We start from the raw sequence: 19861 nt of genomic DNA on the forward strand, positions 1-19861 counted from the left end.
TTCGAAATGCAAGATAATGATGGTTCAGGCCCATTATCTGAGCCTGAGCACAATGGACAGAGATAGCATGCTTTGCTAGAAATAACAGTCACCAATACTTTGCCTAGCTTGAGACCAAAGTCATTAGTCTATTGTTAGTTTGGGGTCTATAAATTCATAACCAGCCCAAATGACCTCTTGGCAAAGACCAGTTTAGAAAAGAAGTGATTAAAAAAGTTAATTTTTACAAAAACTGGTATGATATCGAATTATTAAAGTGAGGTTCACAGAGACAGGTTGATATGCAATGTTGCCTCCCAGAAAAGAAAAAAAAAAATGGAAATCTATTCAACTTGAGCCACTGGGCCCAAACCACAAGTTCGGGATCCTAATTCATTTATCTGCCCTATAATTTATGATTTACTTTTGCAGTAACTGCAGTCATAAGGAACTCATTGAATTAAGGAGCCTTACTATTTATGTTGTGAAATAATATTATTTAACTGCTCAAAAGCCACACATCTCCCAGAATAGTTTTTCCATATGAAATGGATTTATATTTTATGTTTTAGTTCAGGATCATTTACACACTTGGGTTCACAGACACAAACATACACACATACTCTCTCTCTCAACATTGTCACAACAAACTGAGATGGGTTTGAAGCACACAGATCCAGACACAGCCTGGGGGGTTACTCAAAACACACAACATGAGCAGCAATGCTCGTGGTTAATAATTTATTATTCTAAGACATCAGAGTCCAGAGTCTGGTAGGTCCCTGGGTACAGTCATCTCGGAGGAAGGTTTCAATATCAACTTAGACATTTATACCACATTCAGCTCAGTAAAACCTTGCTCCTTCTGTAGGGAGGGGAAGAGGCAAAGGGTGGAAAATAAAGCAAGGGATGACCTCTCTCACCCTAGTTCAACCTCAGTTTTCATTCATTTCGCTAGGCATTTATTGAGAGTTTTTTATCTCTCAGGCACTGGAGATAAAAAGAATAAAGAAAAATGGCCCTGGCTTTCAAAGACCTTATATATTTTTTTCTGGCGATAAACAACCATGTACAAAGCAAATATAAAATGCAAAATATATATCACAGTAATTTTTTTGGAGAGGTAGGGTACTAGTAACTGGGGAGGGGATCCAGATAAAACTTCCTGTAAGAGATTGCACTTGGAATGAGTTTATTAGAGAACAGGGTTATATGAGGTGGGAATGAGGAAGAAATAGCATTCCAGACACAAATACATAAACTCTACAAAGGCATGAAGATGATATGAGATGTTATTTATGGGGAAGCCCAATTTGACTGGAAGGTAGAATTCATGAAGGAGAGACATGTCATAAGCCTGCAAAAGTAGGTTCTAGCCAAATTGTGAAAAGATTTGATTTTCAAAGAGTGAGGAGAAGGGGGAAGGGTAGAACGAATGAGAAGAGAAAGGAAAGAGGAACCAGAAGAGTGGCCTTGGGTAACACCCACGCATAGAGGGTAGGACAAAGATAATGAACCAGAAAACAGCAGCCACAGGTAGGAGGAGAGCCAGGAAGGAGCAGTGTCCTAAAACCCAGGCAAGAGAGAAGAGCTAGGAGATGACAGTGATCAACAGAGACTTCAAGAAGAATGAGGAATGAGACATGACCTTTGAATATCACAATTAAGAGATCACTGTATCTTTGGGAAAAAAACAAAAAACAAAAAACAGTTGCATGTGAATGATGAAATTAGAAGCCAAATCTCAAGGGATTGGAAAGTAAATGGGGAGGTAGGGAGGAGGAAGCGATAAATGTTAACAACCTTTGGCAGGGGGCGGGGGAGGAGGGATTGCCTATGATAAGAAGGACCAGATGGTCTCTCAGATCTCTTCCCAGCTCTGACATTCTTTGTGGTAAAATCTCTTCCCAATTTTGATAATCTATGTTCATGGTAAATCAGAGGATTCATGCCTGAAAGGAAGTTTAGAGATCATCTATCCCTATTCCCCATTCTCTTACAGACCAGTAAACAGTCCTGGAAAGAAGTGGCTTTGCCCAAGATGGCACAGATGATTTACTATTTAACATAGCAGAATTTGAACCCCCAGTCTTCTGATTCTAAATCTTGGGTTCTTTCCACTCCATATTACTAGGTTCTTACTACAAACCCCACTTTGTATTCTAACAGTCTAAAGGAGAAAATAGCAGAAGCCTTTCTAGAGAAATAGAAAGAACACTTGGGTTTGAGCCTTTGTTTTACTACTGCTGCCTCAGTTTCCTAATCTACAAAATGGCTGGAGAAGGAAATGGCAAATCATTCCATATCTTTGCCAAGAAAACCCCAAATGGAGTCACCAAGAGTCAGACACGACTGAAACGACTGAAAAAAAAAAACAACAAACAACCCTATAAACCCTAAGACAAGTCACTTGACTTATCTAGGCCTTACTTTCCCAATCTGTACAATAAAAGGTTTGGTCTCTTCTAACTCTGATATACTAGGGTCCGAGGGTTCAAGGAACCATTAAAAGAAGCATATATAAAACACACAGGCTCCTTCCCAACTAGGAACTCTCAGACAGGATGAGAAAAAACAAACACGGGATTGTGGGCATTTCATTCTGCCTAGGAGTGGGAGACAGGGTGTAGTTCAGGAAGCAGAGAGAGAGTTTAAATTTGGGTTAGTCACCATACTCAGCGAGCCCTTCTAGGGCCATGGTCCTTAGTATCACATATAATTTAATTATTCATCATGAGAAATGGGGAGAAGGCAGTTATATTTGATCTCCATGGCAAGGAATTGACACAAACTTAGGTACTGATGTGCCCAAGGGGGGAAGAGCCAAGAAGCTAACTCATCAATTTCTTAGATGGTGACAGTTAAAAAAAATCCCTGTCCTCCACTGTTGGACAAGATTTCCAAGGTGCACAGCTTGAATTCTTCCCATTAAGGTGAGCTTCAAACCCTTCAAAAGTTAGAGATCTTGGCTTCTCAAAAGCAAATCAATGGGGAGTATTCTTGCTATAGCACTGGCCAAGAACTTCTACTCAGTATCCAGTCAATGTTATGGCATGACTAATGCCACTCTCCTGGTAGCAGTTTACTACATTTGCTAGATTTCCTGCTTGGGAGATGTTACAGACAGAACTCACAAAGGAGACCTGGCCCAACAGCGGAGATGATAAGCACAAGCCGGAGACTGATAAATTTTTCAAGCTTCTGTAACAATGATGCTATCTGATTTTCATCCATATTATTGACTGAGGAGGCAAGGAGGCTGACCAACGGCTCTGCAGGGCTGCAGTCACTGTTCAATATAAGAGTAAGGAGACATTCAACCAAAGTTTGGGTTAAGGCCCCAGCAGCTGGCTTCCACAACAGTGGGTTTCTTGGTTTTTTGGGTTTTTTGGGTTTTTTTTTTGCAGGGCAATGAGGGTTAAGTGACTTGCCCAGGGTCACACAGCTAGTTAAGTGTCAAGTGTCTGAGGCTGGATTTGAACTCAGGTCCTCCTGAATCCAAGGCCAGTGCTTTATCCACTGTGCCACCTAGCTGCCCCAACAGTGGGTTTCTAAAACCAGGTGTGAAAAATAAGATACAATGACTCTTTTCCCAGGACATCCTCTTTTATAACACATCACAATATTTGCTAGTCTCTCCCCACAGCTTTATGTCTGAGCTACAAAGCATTTTATATCAGTTATTCTCAGGTCTCACAGGATCACAGATTTAGAGCTAGACGGGACTTTAAAGATCAATGAATCGGGAGCAGCTAGGTGGTGCAGTGGATAGAGCACTGGCCCTGGATTTGGGAGGACCTGAGTTCAAATCCAGCCTCAGATACTTGACACTTACTAGCTGTGTGACCCTGGGCAAGTCACTTAACCCTCATTGCCCTGCAAAAATAAATAAATAAAGATCAATGAATCTAATCTCATTTTTACAGATGAGGAAATGGAGGACCAAAATGGGAAAGTCACTTTCCCAAGGTCACAGAGAGCAAAAGTCTAAGTGAAAATTTGAACTCAGATCTTGCTAACTCCAAACTCAGTATTCTATCCAATGTAACAAACTGCCTCACACACAATAGTATTAGGCATGAGAAAAGACCTCAGTGAAGAATCAAGGGATGTGTATTCTAGTTCAGGCTTTACCATTAACTGTCATATCCACCTCAAAGCAAAATCAAGATGTGGAAGAGAGTGGACAAATCCTTAAATCAGGGAAAAATCATCTCCACCAGGGGCAGAAGGGTCAAAGTTGGGAAGAAAACACATGTAAGCAAAAAAACAAGGCCAGGCAAGGACCAGGGTTTCTGTGGAGCAGCAGAATCCAAGACATTGAGGCTATGAATCAATGTGCCAAGATTAGATGCTGGGGACAGGAGCAAACGTAAAGGTGGGGGAGGAGAGCTAGGTCATTTCCATTTTAAATCCAGGCCAGGCTCCTGGGGTGATAGCTGCACAATCAGGCCAAGGGGAAAATCTGTGCTCGCATCCATGATCCCAGCCACCACTTGTCAGGACTAATAGGACGCATATATAAATTTTGCTGTGGGGCCTTTCTGTAAATTGACCTTACATCCTTGGGCCTGGAATTTCCTTTTGTAGAAAAGGAGATGTTACCCATCAAGTCCTATCTCCATAGGGTTTTATAATGAAAGTATTTTCAAATCTGGCTCAGACACTTGACACTTACTAGCTATTGACCCTGGGTATGTCACGTACCCTCATTGCCCCCTACAAATATAAAGGAAAAAAAAGTAATTTTCCAACTGGTAAGAAACCAAGTAAATGTAAATAGTCACTAACAAGTTTTTTAAAATCAGCTATAAAAATGTAAGAACTAAAAAGGAACACATTGACCTTTTAAATCAAGTCTTCCCATTTCACAGACGGGAAAATGAGGCCCAGAGCCATTTGCTCTATGGATCCCTGAAAGGCATTGTGGTGCAGGGAAAGAAAACTTTGGATTCAGCAAACCTCTGCTATTTTATACTATCTTTGTGACAGGTCACTTCACGTTTCTGAACCTCCATTTCCTCATTGGTAAGATGGGGAAGAGGGGGTTTGGCTAGATGAACTCCTGAGGCCCTTTTGATCTCCAACTCTCCACCCATTAATTATCATAAAGAAGGCCAGTGAAGGCCAGGGGCTATGCCTTATTCATCTATGTATTTCCCCAGAAGAGCTTGATGGTACCCAGGGAGATCAGTCATGGCAACTTTCTGTACAGAAGAGGGAAGCAGTCATGGGAGTACAAGAAGCCATGGGCTGGGATGGGGCTGCATGTCAGGCTGTGAGCTATCAGAAAGCCCCTGACTTTGCTTAAGCCTGTATTCATATTCCAGAACTCTCTTCACACACACGCTAAGCTCTGTAAGAAGTTCCAGACTCCCGACCTACAAGGAGTTCAATCCCCATCTGCACCATCACTTCTAGCTATGGCATACATAGCCTGCAAAGAAAGGTGAGGGACCTGGTCCTATTTCAATCACCAAAGAGGTCCTATGCAACCTGTGGTATTTAGAGGGGAATTTAATGTTAAGAAAGTCATCCCTAAGGACTTGGCTCCCAATTACCCTCCACTGAGAAGCCCATAAATTGAGATCTATTAGAATTTATATCTCCCCGGGCTCCTCAATGGGAAAGCTGAGGTGATGACAACAGTACACAAAAATCTGCAGGCGAGATCTTCAAAGGGACAAATTCTGCATTGAGTTTGACAGCAATATTTCATTGTGATGAAAAGGAAACAAAAAAGTAAAACTTTGTTCTTCTTCCTTTCTTTCCCTCTTCCAGTTACTTACTCAGCCAACTCCTCCAAGCTCCTATATACATCATCATCATTCTCCGTGGTCTCTTCTGAAGGGAAGGGCCTGCATGAGAGAAGATAAATACATGGTTAGTAGAGCCTCTGTGTTGGTACTGGCACTTATAGACCAAACTGCCTCTTTGGAACAAGGCCCCTTTAAAGAGATCCTGAGTTTCCTCTTTTGGAAAAGGGGGGTGATTTTTGACATTTCTGTGTCATAGGGTTAATATATGAAAAGCAATTCTTTGGTCTTTTTTGCAGGGCAATGAGGGTTAAGCAACTTGCCCAGGGCCACACAGCTAGTTAAGTATCAAGTATCTGAATCCGGATTTGAACTCAGGCCCTCCTGAATGCAGGACTGGTGTTTTATCCACTGCTCCACCTAGCTGCCCCTTGAAAAACATTTTGTAACTGCAAAGGACTGGATAAATGTAAAGTCACTATCAAGTAAAAATAGAGTCGTAAGATATAAGAAGTGAATAGGAACTCAGAGATCTTTTCAATCAATTTTACCCATTTTACAGATGAGGAAATCTAGGCTCAGAGACATTTGCTCTACAATCGAGTTAGGCTCCTGAGCCAGGGTAAGGTAGTTTCAAATTAGCTTTTTATTTCTCTTTCTCTCCCCCAACCCAAGGAAAGGGGTTCAGGATTATGCTAATTTGTTTGTACTATGCACTAGCCAATGAAGAAGCAAATTCTAAAAACAAATGTTCCAGATTCCTTAATGTTTTCAGGCTTGGAAGTGGTACAGGCATCCATATTCAAAATGGCAGCCAAAGGCTTAGGCTGCTTGTGTGGTCTGCAGAACCTGGACCAGAAGAGACAAAAGGCATGTCTACCTCTCAAATCTCACTCGACACTGACTCCTCTTACCACATCCATGGAAGCATTTCAGTTTGAGCTACAACAAGAGGGACACGGGCAGAAACTCCAGCATACCACAGGCTACCTGCCCATTGAGATTATACATGATTGGGAGGAATGCTGGGGGAAGCTCTCCCATGAAAGGATACTTGCCTGAGACATCATACAGATGAATGGTGGAACAGAGAGGGAATGGCGCTAGGTAGTGCTGGTAGTACTCAGGCAGAAGTAGTACCAAAGCTCTGTATTTCTGCCTCTTCAAGCACCAATGAGTGCTTTGTTGGATGCTAAAAAGCTAACTGGCCCTTGTGGCTAGAGCTGCTCATCTCAGCTTGTTGGAAAAGTTGGGCTAAATGATGGTGGGACATGCTGTATTTGAGAGTTTATCCAGGGTGGACTCCCCCTATCTGTATGCTGGCAATGCCTCTGTGAAGATTGGCAAAACCAACCACTTTGCCAACAAACCAGAAGTGACGCCATATGGTATTCACTGCATTTTGTTTTATGCTAGAATTCCATATATTTGGTCTCTTCAACTAAGCTACAGGTTCCTAGGGGGCAATGAAGAATGTCTTATTAATCTGTGTATTTCCCCTAGCACAGGGACTTATATAAAGTAGCTGATGAGTGAAAGTTTGTTAAAAGAATGAACCAACGAATCAATGATTCTGTGTCTGAAGGCTTTTACTTGAATGGAGACTGTTTGAATAGTGATCCCAAAGGGAGAAGAGTAGCTTGTGGAACACAGTCTTGGATTTTTACAAATTTCCATTTGATGAAAAGGATATTTTGCTTCTTTACCAATTTCAGGGATTATAAAATAGTGAGCGATAAAGTTTTGTTAATTTATATATATATATATATGTGTGTGTGTGTGTGTATATATATATATTCAGGTGAATATCATGAGTTCTAGGTCAAAAAGCAATCTTTTATGGGAAAGGGATGAAGAAGGCACCTTTACTTTTTTTTTTTTTTTTTTACGGGGCAATGGGGTTAAGTGACTTGCCCAGGGTCACACAGCCAGTAAGTGTCAAGTGTCTGAGGCCGGATTTGAACTCAGGAACTCCTGAATCCAGGGCCGGTGCTTTATCCACTGTGCCACCTAGCCGCCCCAGGCACCTTTGCTTTTAGCATCAAGTTGATTATATAATAGATTCTCAGAGACAACCATGGACCAGGAATACAATCGCAAGCTTACCACACCAATACACTGATGATCTACTCAAGAATTCTCTGAAGAGACTTTTCATAGAACTTTTTACAAATGGTAACTCATTCTTCATACCCTTTCTAGGGGGCAGCTAGATGGCGCAGTGGATAGAGCACTGGCCCTGGAGTCAGGAGTACCTGAGTTCAAATCCGGCCTCAGACACTTATTAGCTGTGTGACCCTGGGCAAGTCACTTAACCCCAATTGCCCTGCAAAAATAAAAAAATAAAATAATCAATACCCTTTCTAGGAGGACAGAGTGCAAGTAACAGGATTTCTACTGTACAAGTCCAAAGGGAAGAGCCCTAGTTGATCAGCTCAATATCCCACAGCAGTAGGAATCAAAGAATCACAGGACCTCAGAACATACAACTATTAGTACATGGATAAAGGAATGGTAGATCTACACAGACCTCACAGCACAGATCATTAGAGCAAGAAGCAACCCCATAGGTCCATATTGCCCCAACTTGCTCATTTCACAAATGGAAAACCGAGGCTCCAAAAGAAGCACTCATTGCCCAGGGTCACAGAAGGGCAAAGCAGAAGGAGCTGGGCTTCCGTCTTTGTTCTGCTATTTTTTTCTTTGCACACTAACATATGTGACCTTCAATAAAGCCCAGCTAAAAATCATGCTCAATACAGAGGCTGAAAGGCTGGGGGCTGGCTGCTCAGAAAAACTGCTTGGGGGTAGGAACCAGTGGGGAGAAAAGGAGGAAAGCCCACATCAAACATTGGAATAAAGAGGGGTTCCTTTCCTGGATGAATCAAAAGCAATAAGTCTAAGATCAAATAATACCTAGAAGAGATGAAAAAATGTTCCTTTAATTAACCAAATATTTCCTAGCAGCCCCAGGGGAGCAATACTGTTGTAAGAAGCCTTTGCTGCTCCGTTGCCCAGAAAAGGAGCTACAGCCCAGTCATGAAGGTTTGCAACTTTATTCCAGATGTCAGCTGGGATTTCTCATAGTCTCACCAGACTGACATTTCTCAGTGCTGGATAGAATCCAAAGGGATGCTGAGCTCAGCCAACTCAGCCTTGGCCTGCTTCCCCCAGCTGTAACAGGAGCTACCAGTGGCCTAAGTGACACAGAAGTCACGAGGATTCCATGGACAGGGCCTTCCAGACCCTCTTTCTAACATGGATACTTCTAAAAAATCCTGCTAGCCACTTGGTTCAGCTGTCTATCCATTCATCCCATTCCCAAATAAATGCACAGTTCCTCTCTCCAGGAATCCTTTTTTTCCCATGTAACTTTGGTTTTATTTTAATTTTTCATTAACAAGCATTTATTTTCTCTCCTACTTCTTCCTCCCTTCCCCTTTCTGGAGTTCCAATCTGACCTCAGATGCTTACTAGCTGTGTGGCCCTGGGAAAGTCACTTTACCCTGTTTGCCTCAGTTTTCTCATCTACAAAATGAGCTAGAGAAGGAAATGGAAGACCACACCAGTGTCTCCGCCAAGAAAACCCCAAACGGGGTCAGAAAAGTCCAACATCAACAACAACAAACATGTGACAGGCAATACATATCAATACTAAGGGTCTAATCATATCACCTTTATATTACATATGAGGAATCTGAGGCTCCCCCAAAAGGAAAGCGACACACCCAAGATCATACAAGTAAGAAGCATGAACAAGCTCTGAATCAAGTCCTCAGACAACAAATAAATGAATGAAAAAAAGACAGCATTTAGTAAGAGATTTACTTTGTGCCAGTTATTGTATTAAGTTCTGGGAATGTATTTTTAAAAGAGATAGTCCCTGCCCTGGAGAAGCTTATATTCCAATATAGAAAGACCACATATATAAGAGAATGCTGATAAGATAGAGGTGTTTTGTTCCAGAAAGGCAGAAAGGTATATGGTAAAGAGGGATGGCAGGCAGATGCTGAGATGGCCTGGGGTCTCAGTCCAGCTAGCAGATGTATTAGACTAATTTGCACATATCTCAGTTATCACTCAACTTGGTTAGATCTCCAAAGATGAGAACATTCATTTCCCCAGGAACTGAGGGCTAGGATCTAGATTTTCACATATCAGTATATGGAGGTTTGTGTTTCAGGATACTGTTCTAGGTGGTCAAGTGTTCTTTTTACTATATCCCACCACTGGGAGTGGTCCTCTGAGGGTCCTTCCAACTCTACTAATTGAATAATCTATTCATTTATGGTCCTGAAATTAAACACTATAGTAATTTAAGAAAAATTTAAATCAGTCGATCTCTTCTAAGAGCTGTGTGTGTGTGTGTGTGTGTGTGTGTGTGGCAATTGGGGTTAAGTGACTTGCCCAGGGTCACACAGCTAGTAAGTCTTAATTGTCTGAGGCAGGATTTGAACTCAGGTCCTCCTGACTCCAGGGCCGGTGCTCTATCCACTGTGCCACCTAGCTGCCCCTTCTAAGAGCCTTTTTGTGGAAGAGTTTATCTTTTTCTATCATTTTCAGTTCCTTAACTTACACACAAGTTTGCTGTCTAATTCAACTTCCCTGGTCTGACAGACATAAATTAGGAATACTATAGTCAAAAGAATTATATGGTCTCCCATAAAATCTTTAGTACTTCTATTCTAACATCCCTATTTGGAGCAACAAATCCCAGAGAAGAAGAGGAAGAAAAGGAATCATCATCCAGCCAATTTGTCCTACAGCTACAAGCACCACTAAATTCTGTCGTAAACAGGCTAGGCAGGGAGAAGTGCTATTTTTCTTCCTTGGAGTTGAAAGCTCTCATTTCCCCGGACAGACTGAGACTCATGCAAAGGGGAAAGTCAGGGAAGCAACTGACCATGAACAGTATGTGTCCTTCTTGAGGAACAATGACAAACAAAACATGCACGGGTGGTGAAGGAAACATTCCCTGGGAGGAATTACAAAAATCCATCTTGAGAAAGCATATGGAGATGATCAAAAGCCACTCCTTTGTTGTGTCTTCTCCTACTGAGAGGCTTTACAGCATATTGTCTCTGATTTAATAGGAGGGGAAAAAAGAAAACATTCACACATAGATAGACTATTTGGACAGGCTTGCTACATCACATCCATGTCACAAATTAAAGCCACAACAGGATAGCTTTGAAGGACCCAATTTGGTCTATCACCAACAAAGAGATTTAGAATTTTGTCATCCTTGCTCCAAAGTTTATGTTGCCCTCTCTTAGCATCTTCATTCTCTCCATTTTCTTTGGCTCCATGTCCTTTTTTCTTCAAAGGCACAAGCAACACCTCATCCTCTGGGTAATGGCCTGATCTCTCTCCTCCCTATTCCTAACAAAATTCATTAATAAGTAGTCTGTCTGATGATTCTGGTAACTGTTCATCCCTGTCTTCATTCATTCATTCAACAAACATTTCTTAAATACCTAACTATGTCCCTGTACAGTTCTAGGCCCTGGGAACAGGGGGACACAAGGCAAAGATCTATTTTTTTTAATCCCACAACACATAACATGGTGCCCAGGACACAAAATAATAACGAGGAGGAGGATCTGAATTTATGCAAATTCCCTAAGTAAATGCTTAGCAACCTCATACTTTATTGATTTAATGAAGTATTTTCAAGTATTAGCTGGGAGTTAAGGGGTGTCATTTGGATGAAAGTATAGCCAGGACAACAGGAAATGATCATGGGATTAAATGGTTGAAACTGTTGTCATCTAGTTTGAATAGCTGAGTTCCAAGAGAATTTGGTATTTGTCTCCCATTTGATGAGGACCCTTTCTAGGGACATGTTTCCTTGGGCCACATCTCTAGGAAACCAACCTTTCCACTTGAGCTCTATCAATCAACAAGCCTTTATTCTAACTCCAGTGCTTCCTCAGCCAGAGCAAAGCCGCAGTATGGAGATAGACAGAAAAAACTGAAAATGCACCCCTGTCCTTGAGGGCTGCAGGGATCTCTAATGCAGGAGACCAATAGAAACTTACATAGGATATGCTTACAGAACAGAAACAGGGAACCTTCGTCGCCCTAGCAGCTTAGGAGAATTAAAATAATTCTTCCACTACCCATGCCCACTCCCAAGAATTTTTGTTTTGCATTTCTCACTCAAAATCCCTCCCTGGGAACTGAAATGAAACATTTCACCTTGACCTTCTTTTCAATTTAATCCTACCCACCGTGTTAAGAGCTTTTGTGTCTACATAAACACCAGGCTTTTCCATTGCCTTCTGAAATATACACACTTTCCCCAAAATCCTGAGATGACACATTTGGGTGTGCTGGCAATGCCTCATATGGATAACTTTCCCATCATAAAGTTGAATCTCCAACCTGGCTATCAAGATGCAATACCAAACCCAGCTAAAGAAATTAAGCCCCAGGGGCAGCTAGGTGATGCAGTGGATAGAGTACTGGCCCTGGATTCAGGAGGACCTGAGTTCAAATCCGGCCTCAGGACACTTAACACTTACTAGCTGTGTGACTCTGGGCAAGTCACTTAACCCCATTTGCCTCACCCAAAAAAAGAAAAAAAGAAGAAGAAAAAAAAGAAATTAAGCTCCCAAGAAGAAACAACTTAAACATAAGCATTCATTCAAATGGTCTTCAAATATTCTCCCTGATCCAACATAAACTCCTTGGAGACAGAGTTTGTTGTCATTTATGTCTTCCTATATCTAACACCTCAGACACTACTTTGCACATAATACATTTTTTAATAAAAAACTTGTAGAAAGTAGATGCCAGACCCAAAAAAAAAATGACAGAAAAAGAAAGTAAAATGCTAGAGGGACCATGGGAAAACAGGTATATTAATGCACTAAGGGTGGAGCTGTGAACCAGTCCTGGAAGTCTGAAAAGCCATTTGGAAATGTTGCAGGGGAAATAGGTGGTGGCCGTCCTTAAAGAATTATACCCTCTCTGCACACAAATCCAATTAGAATAAAATAATCTTTAATTTAGGCACCAGAGAAAGGGACCAAGAGAGAAGTCAAAGACTTCTCTTGAGGGAAGAAAATGGTTTAGAGATCACATCATTCTCTGAGGCACATTTCTCCTCAAAAAGAAGAAAGGCAAAAGCTTCTATAGAGGATCCATGGTGGCGGGACAGGTGCGGTGACCACCCGACTATGTAAACTTCCCTTTGGGGGTGGGGAAAGCTTTCTGAGAGTCAGGGGGATTTTCTTTCGGAATGATAGTCCTGACCTCTGGAGTTATCTCTGTCTCCTAGCTCAGGTAGTAGCCATGTGTACCTGACTTTCTTGCTATAGAATCTAATCTTCCCCTACTTAGGTATGTGCCTTCTGATAGCTAGTTTGCCAATTTCCCAACCCCCATGACAGAAATAAACCCCAAAAGTTATTAAATTGCGGATACCCCTTGACCCAGTGATACTTTTACTAGGTCCATTTATCCCAAAGAGATCAAAGAAAGAGGAAAAGGACCCATATGTTCTTTACTGATAGCAGTTCTTTTCCTGGTAGCATAGAACTGGAAACTGAGGGAATATCCATCAACTGGGAAATGACTAAACAAGTTGTGGTATATAAATGTGATAGAATACCATTGTGCTGTTAGAAATGATAGACAGATTCAAAGTAAAACAGGAAGACTATGCAAAGTGAAGTGAACAGCACCAGGAGAACAATTATATAATAAAATTAATATTAGAAAGACAAAACACTTTGAAAGATTTAGGAATAAAATGATGAGCCATGATTGTGAAGGATACATGATGAAATATGCTACTCATCTCCAGATAAGACGTGATAGAATACAGACTGAAGCATTTGGGAGGAGACACAGTTAATGTGGGAATTGTTTATAAAGGTTTTTGTTTTTCTTGTTTTCTCACTGGGGAGATGAGGTTGATAGTTAGGAGAGAATTTGAAGCTGAAAAAAAAATTTAATTTTCCTTTTAAAAAAAAGGGGAGGCAGTACAGCGAGGTGGTGCACTAGATAAAGCACTGGCCCTGGATTTGGGAGGACCTGAGTTCAAATCCGATTTCAGACACTTGACACTTACTAGCTGTGTGACCCTGGGTAAGTCACTTAACCCTCATTGCCCCACCAAAAAAAAAAAAAAAAAAGATTAAGAAGGGAAAAAAGCAGACACCCACAATGGATTGGAAAGAAAATTGAGGAATGGCTAAACACGTTTGTGGCAGTTAGGTGGCACAGTGGATAGAGTGCTGGGCCTGGAGTCCAGAAGACCTTAGTTCAAATCCAGCCTCAGGCACTTATTAGTTATCTGATCCTGTGCAAGTCATTTCACCTTGTTTGTCTCAGTTTCCTCATCTGTAAAATAAGCTGGAGAAGGAAATAAGAAACCATTCCAATATTTGCCAAGAAGACCCCAAATGGGGTCACAAAGAGTCAAGCATGACTGAAAAACAACAACAAAAACAACTTGTGGTACATGAATATGCTCTAAAAAATAATGAATTTATCATTATCAGAATTGATAAATCAATGAACAAACATTTATTAAGCTCTTACTATATGCTAGGCATTGTTCTGAAGATACAAAGGCAAATGGATTCATTTTCCTTCCTCAAGGAGCTTGGCTCCTAATGAGGGAGATGTACAGAGAAGCAAGCAGAACCAGAAGAATATGCAAAATAGCAACAAAGTAAACAAAAAGGACAAAGAAAACAAACAAAAACGAAGAAATTGAAAGCTGTGACATTATAATGTCTAAGCTGGACCCTAAACAGCAGAAATGAGCATGTACCAAGGGGTATGGAATGTTACATGTCAGACTTGTGGTCATTAGTTTTAGTGAACTTTTAATTTTTCCATTCTTTTATTCATTGTTCTATGGAATGACCTTCTGGGAGAGGAACGGGTAGGGAAGGATATGCAGGGAAATGGAGGAGAGGCTACAACAAGAGATATCAATACACATATTTAAATAAATGTTTGGATTTTGTTTTGTTTTTGGTAAAGACAGAAGCTATGGAAGATTATCACGAGTGTAATGGAATATGAGTGCATTGTAAGAAATGATGAATAAGAAAAATATAGAGAAGCGGGGGATGGACTGATACAAAGGAAAAAAAAACAGGATCAATAAAATAATATACACAATTACAATAGTGTAAATGGAAAGAACAACAAATGAGCCCTAAATAATATTATTTACTTATAATAGCTAAGCTTAGCCCCAAAGAAGAGAAAGGACACTTTCATTCTTTCAAGAGACAAGGGAGTAAGAACATGAAACATTGCATATACAGACAGTCACTTTTCATTTTCTCTTACCCTCCCCCTTTCTTTTTTTTATTCTCTGTTATAAGGGATGGTTCTCTAGGTAGGGGAGGAGGGAAATATTTGCAAAGGAGGGCGATATGAAAACAAAAGATATCAATTTTTAAGATTAAAAAATGCTCAATGAAATGTCTTGAATTCTAAATGGAAAATTGAAGGACTAGCTGATACTATTTTTTAAAGGCAAATACAAGGGGTTGCTGAGTTGACAAGAGATATGAAATGGGATTTCATTTTAAGGACTAGAACTAAAACAGCAAACAAGAATTTACTATGGTGCTCAAGATCCAGGAAGGACCTCTCTAGAGGGAAAGTGCTATCAGGGTGCTCGCTCTGCGTAGGTGGTGGAGGCAGGAAACAGAGTCAGATACATTTGTTGCAGATCCCATGACCTCAAATATTAAAATAAAAAGAAAGAGCAATTCAATGGGAAATATGATCCACCAGCGGGCTCTAAATTAATATTTCACAAGGCAGCTGCTAATATAGGGGGAAAAAAACATTTGGGTTACGCAGTACTATGTGATTTGATTAATCTCCTGACTGGCTCTTTATATGCACTTCAATACCAACTCCTTAGGTACAGAGCCCAATTCAATAATACGTGCCTGGCTGTGGACACTTCTGCATTATTAAATATAAGCCAGACGCTTAATCATTTTAGGATACCTGCAGAGAGGAGAGATTATTCAAAAGGAGCTTGGAAATCCTGCTTGGCACCAGCTTTTATGACCCATTTCTTTTAGTAAAGAGCTAGGATGTGGCTTCAGAAAAGTAGATCTGTATCTGTATCTGTCTTTTGATTTGGATGACATTTGAGGTCTCATTTTAACTTCTGCAGAACATTCTGCCATTGAGTTTTCAGCATCTTCTCTCGAAAACATGTTCTTTCCTAGAGACAAAGGAGAAGCCCCACCAAAGAAACAGGATCCCCCCTCCCTTAATACAAAGAAATGTACTAAGAATGTTATTGATTTGCATAACTCTTTTTGGCCTATTCCTAGCCACTTGGAGATGGCATAAATGAACATTTTCAGTATTTAAAACATGGGGCGATAGGAAGGTGGTTTCTCTGCTGCTAGAAAAGCTGGACTTTGCAAGTTGTAGAGAACAGTGAATTTGATAGTTCCTCCTGCTAGGACCACAGGTAGCCTCTGCCAACATCTCGTTGACATTGCTTCCCAAGATCCATCCCTCTATAACTCACCAGAGCACTCTCTGGAATGTTGGAAGGGACTCCAAAAGTCATTTAATTCAATCCACACTTAAGCAGGAATCCCCTGTACAATTCTCCCAACAAATGAACACACAACTTTGCTGGGGAGGCTTCCAGTGACGGGTTCCTAAGGAACTTACAACTTTTTCGGAGTCCTTTCTACTCTTTTATTGTTGTTGTTGATTGTCCTTCATTCTCAAAGAAGATCATGACATCAGGGTGATGTCATGACATACTGAATTGAATTTAAATGAGGGAGAGCTGTGCAACCTCACTCTCTCCTCCAGCACAGGATGACTGAAGACAGCCCTGGTTGTGTTGGGGGTTTTTGTTTGTTTGTTTAAGGCAATTGGGGTTAATGACTTGCCCAGGACCACACAGCTAGTAAGTATCTGAGGTGAGATTTGAACTGAGTCTTCCCACTTTAAGGCCAGTGCTCTATCCATTGCCCCGACTAGCTGCCCCATCTATTCTTTTATAACTATTTGTTGTAGGAAGTTTTCCTAGAAGACAGATTGGTATAGTGGACAGAATACTGGTTCTAAAGTCAGAGAACTTGGTTTCAAACCCGTCTCTGATACTTATTACTAGTGTGACTTTGGGCAAGTCATCTAACTTCCCTGGGGCTGTTCCTCCATGTTTAAAGTGAAGGAATTGGACTACATGCATTCTGAAGTCCCTTCTAGGCCTATGGGTATGATCTTATGATGATTAGAAAATCTAAAATGGCCTCTCTTAAACTTCTACCATTTTTCTTCATTCTACTCTCTTGAACTAAGCAGAATAAAGACTATAATCACTTTTCCTGATGGTGGCTCTTCAAATATCAGTCTTGTCTCCCCACTCTAACTCCGGGAGCCAATCCTTCCTTACTTCAGGCTAAAAATACTTAATTCTTTCAATTGATTCTCAGATGTTGTTGATCATTGGGTCTCTCCCAAGCTTGATCACACTTTTTTTCCCCAGAAATATTCTATTTTGTCATTATCTTTTCTTAAACATCTAGCTAGCCATTCATCTCTCAACCTCCACTCCCATTCACAATATATCTATACAAATACACACTTCAAGTCACCATGCATTTACTAAGTACCTACTATGTGCCAGGACAATACTAATACTAAGTTCTGAGGGTACGAAGAAAAGTAAGACAGTCTCTGCTCTCAAAGAGTTTACAGTCTACTGGGGGAGAAAACATGGAATAAACAAAATATATTATATTTTTATATATTTAATATATTATATTATATATTGCAGGATAAATTGGAGATAATCTTCAAGGGATGAAACTAGCATTAATGGGGATCAGGGAAGGCTTCTTGGAGAAAGGGGGATTTTAGTTGGGATTTGAAAGAAGCCAGGAATAGAGATGAAGAAAGAGAATTCTAGGAATGGCAACCAGCCAGTGAAAATGCAGTCAGAAGTTGCAGAATCTTGTCTCATGAACAGCAAAGGTTCCAGTGTCACTGGATCAAAGAGTGCAAGGAGGGGAGTAAGGTACTGGTTAGTTTTTGTGAGGACCAAAATGACACCACTCTGTTGAGGTCAGGTACAGTGTGTCCATCAATGACTGATCAGACTAATATGAGCTCAGGCTCTACCACAGGTCAGGCACAAATGGTCCATATGAACATTGGGGAAGGAGATGTCTCCAAATCTGCACATCTCATGGTTTTGGGTTTTTTGGTTTTGTTTTTGGGTGGGTTTTTTGTTTTCTTTTTTGGAGCTACTGCAGTTCTGCTTTGCTCATAGAGCAAAGACCATAGAGCATAGACCTTCTTTGGTGCAAGCACACCATGCTGGATGGCCCTTTACCAGCATCTCCCACATCACACAATCAATTCTAAAATTCTTCAGAGAAACCTTGAGAATGTCCTTGTATCATTTCTTCTGACCACCATGTGAACACTTACTTGCCTTATGCAAATTCTCCATAAAATAGTCTTTTAGGCAAATGTATGCTTGACATTTGAACAATGGACAATGTGGCCAGCCCATCTGCAGTAGAGTCTGAATGCTTTCTAGTTTAGCTGGAGAAAGGACCTCAGTACCTTGTCTTGCCAGGTGATCTTTAGAATCTTCCTAAGACAATTCAAATGGAAGTAATTCAGTTTTCTGGCATGGCACTGGTATCTCATCCAGGTTTCACAGGCATACAACGAGGTCAGCACAATGGCTATTTGGTAGTCAGTCTAATACCTCTTCTTTCCCACACTTTCCTTCAGAGCCTCCCAAACATTGAGCTAGCTCTGACGGTGCATGCATCAACCCCATAATCTAGATGGACATCCCTGGAAAGTATGCTGCCAAGGTAAGTGAACTTATCCACAGAAATCAAAACTCCTCCATGGTTATAAGTGATGATTCCACTTATGGATGGTGTGGTACTGGCTGGTAGAGCATCTTTTTTTTTTTTTTGTGAATTGTTAAGCCAAAATTAGCACAAGAGGCAGAGAATCAATACATACTTTGGGGCATCTCAGCTTGAGAGGTTGCACTAAGTGCACAATCATCTGCAAACAAAAAAATCATGCACCAATTCTCCCCTCCACTTTAGTCTTGGCTTTTTCGAGTTAAATCCCATCAGTGCGGTAGCAAGGTATAAGAAGACTGGAAAAGTAGAAGAAGGCCAGGTTATGAAGAACTTTGAATGCCAAACAGAGGATTTTATATTGGATCCTGGAATTAATAGGGAACCAGTGGAGTTTATTGAATAAGGAGATGGCACAGTCAGAGCAGCACTTTAGGAAGATCACTTTCACAGTCAAGTGAAGGGGGGACTGGAATGGGGAGAGATTTCAGGCAGGGAGACCAACCTGAATGGTATTCCTGTAATAGCAGTCTAGACATCAGGCAATGAGAGTATGTATCAGGGTAGTGGCAGTGTCAGAGGAGAAAAGGGGGTACATACAAGAGATATCATGAAGGTGGAATTGACAGGACTTAACAACTAATTGGATATGGGAAGTAAGAAAGGGTGAGGAGTCCAGGATGGAACCTAGGTTTCCAGACTGGGTGACTTAGAGGATGCGCGGATCCTTGACATTAATAGTGAAGTCAGGAAGAGAGGGAGAGTTTGGGCTGAAGAAAATAAATTCAATTTGGTACATCTTAAGAAGTATATGGGTGGAGGGGTGGCTAGGTGGCACAGTGGATAAAAGCACTGGCCCTGGATTCAGGAGGATCTGAGTTCAAAGCCGGCTTCAGACACTTGACACTTACTAGCTGTGTGACCCTGGGCAAGTCACTTAACCCCCATTGCCCCGCAAAAAAAAAAAAAAATTATATGGGGGGGGGGAGGGGGCAGTGAGGTGGCACAGTAGATAAAAGCACTGGACCTAGATCTGAGCACAGGAGGATCTGAGTTCAAATCCAGCCTCAGACACTTGACACTTAATAGCTGTGTGACCTTGGGCAAGTCACTTAACCCTCATTGCCCTGCCCCCCCCAAAGGAATTGGGATATAGCTTAACAAAATAAATTAAAAATACAATAAAAAAGAAGTATGTGGGACATCTGGTTCAAGATGTCTAATAGCAGTTGGGGAAACAAAACTGGAAGTCAGGTGAGAAAATAGGGTTGGATG

General features: G+C 41.0%; 1 protein-coding gene across 7 annotated transcripts in view; it reads right to left on the reverse strand.

The window, feature by feature from the left end:
• The window catches only part of VAV2 (vav guanine nucleotide exchange factor 2), a 453394-nt gene that overhangs the window by 143670 nt on the left and 289863 nt on the right, over positions 1-19861 (reverse strand). For all 7 annotated transcript variants that reach the window (XM_043987096.1, XM_043987093.1, XM_043987091.1 and 4 more), the window contains exon 4: positions 5769-5837. In XM_043987096.1, the coding sequence (XP_043843031.1) occupies positions 5769-5837 (69 nt within the window). The remainder of the gene's footprint in view (positions 1-5768; positions 5838-19861) is intronic.

The sequence above is a fragment of the Dromiciops gliroides genome, chromosome 2 (assembly GCF_019393635.1).
Source record: "Dromiciops gliroides isolate mDroGli1 chromosome 2, mDroGli1.pri, whole genome shotgun sequence".
NCBI lineage: Eukaryota > Metazoa > Chordata > Mammalia > Microbiotheria > Microbiotheriidae > Dromiciops > Dromiciops gliroides.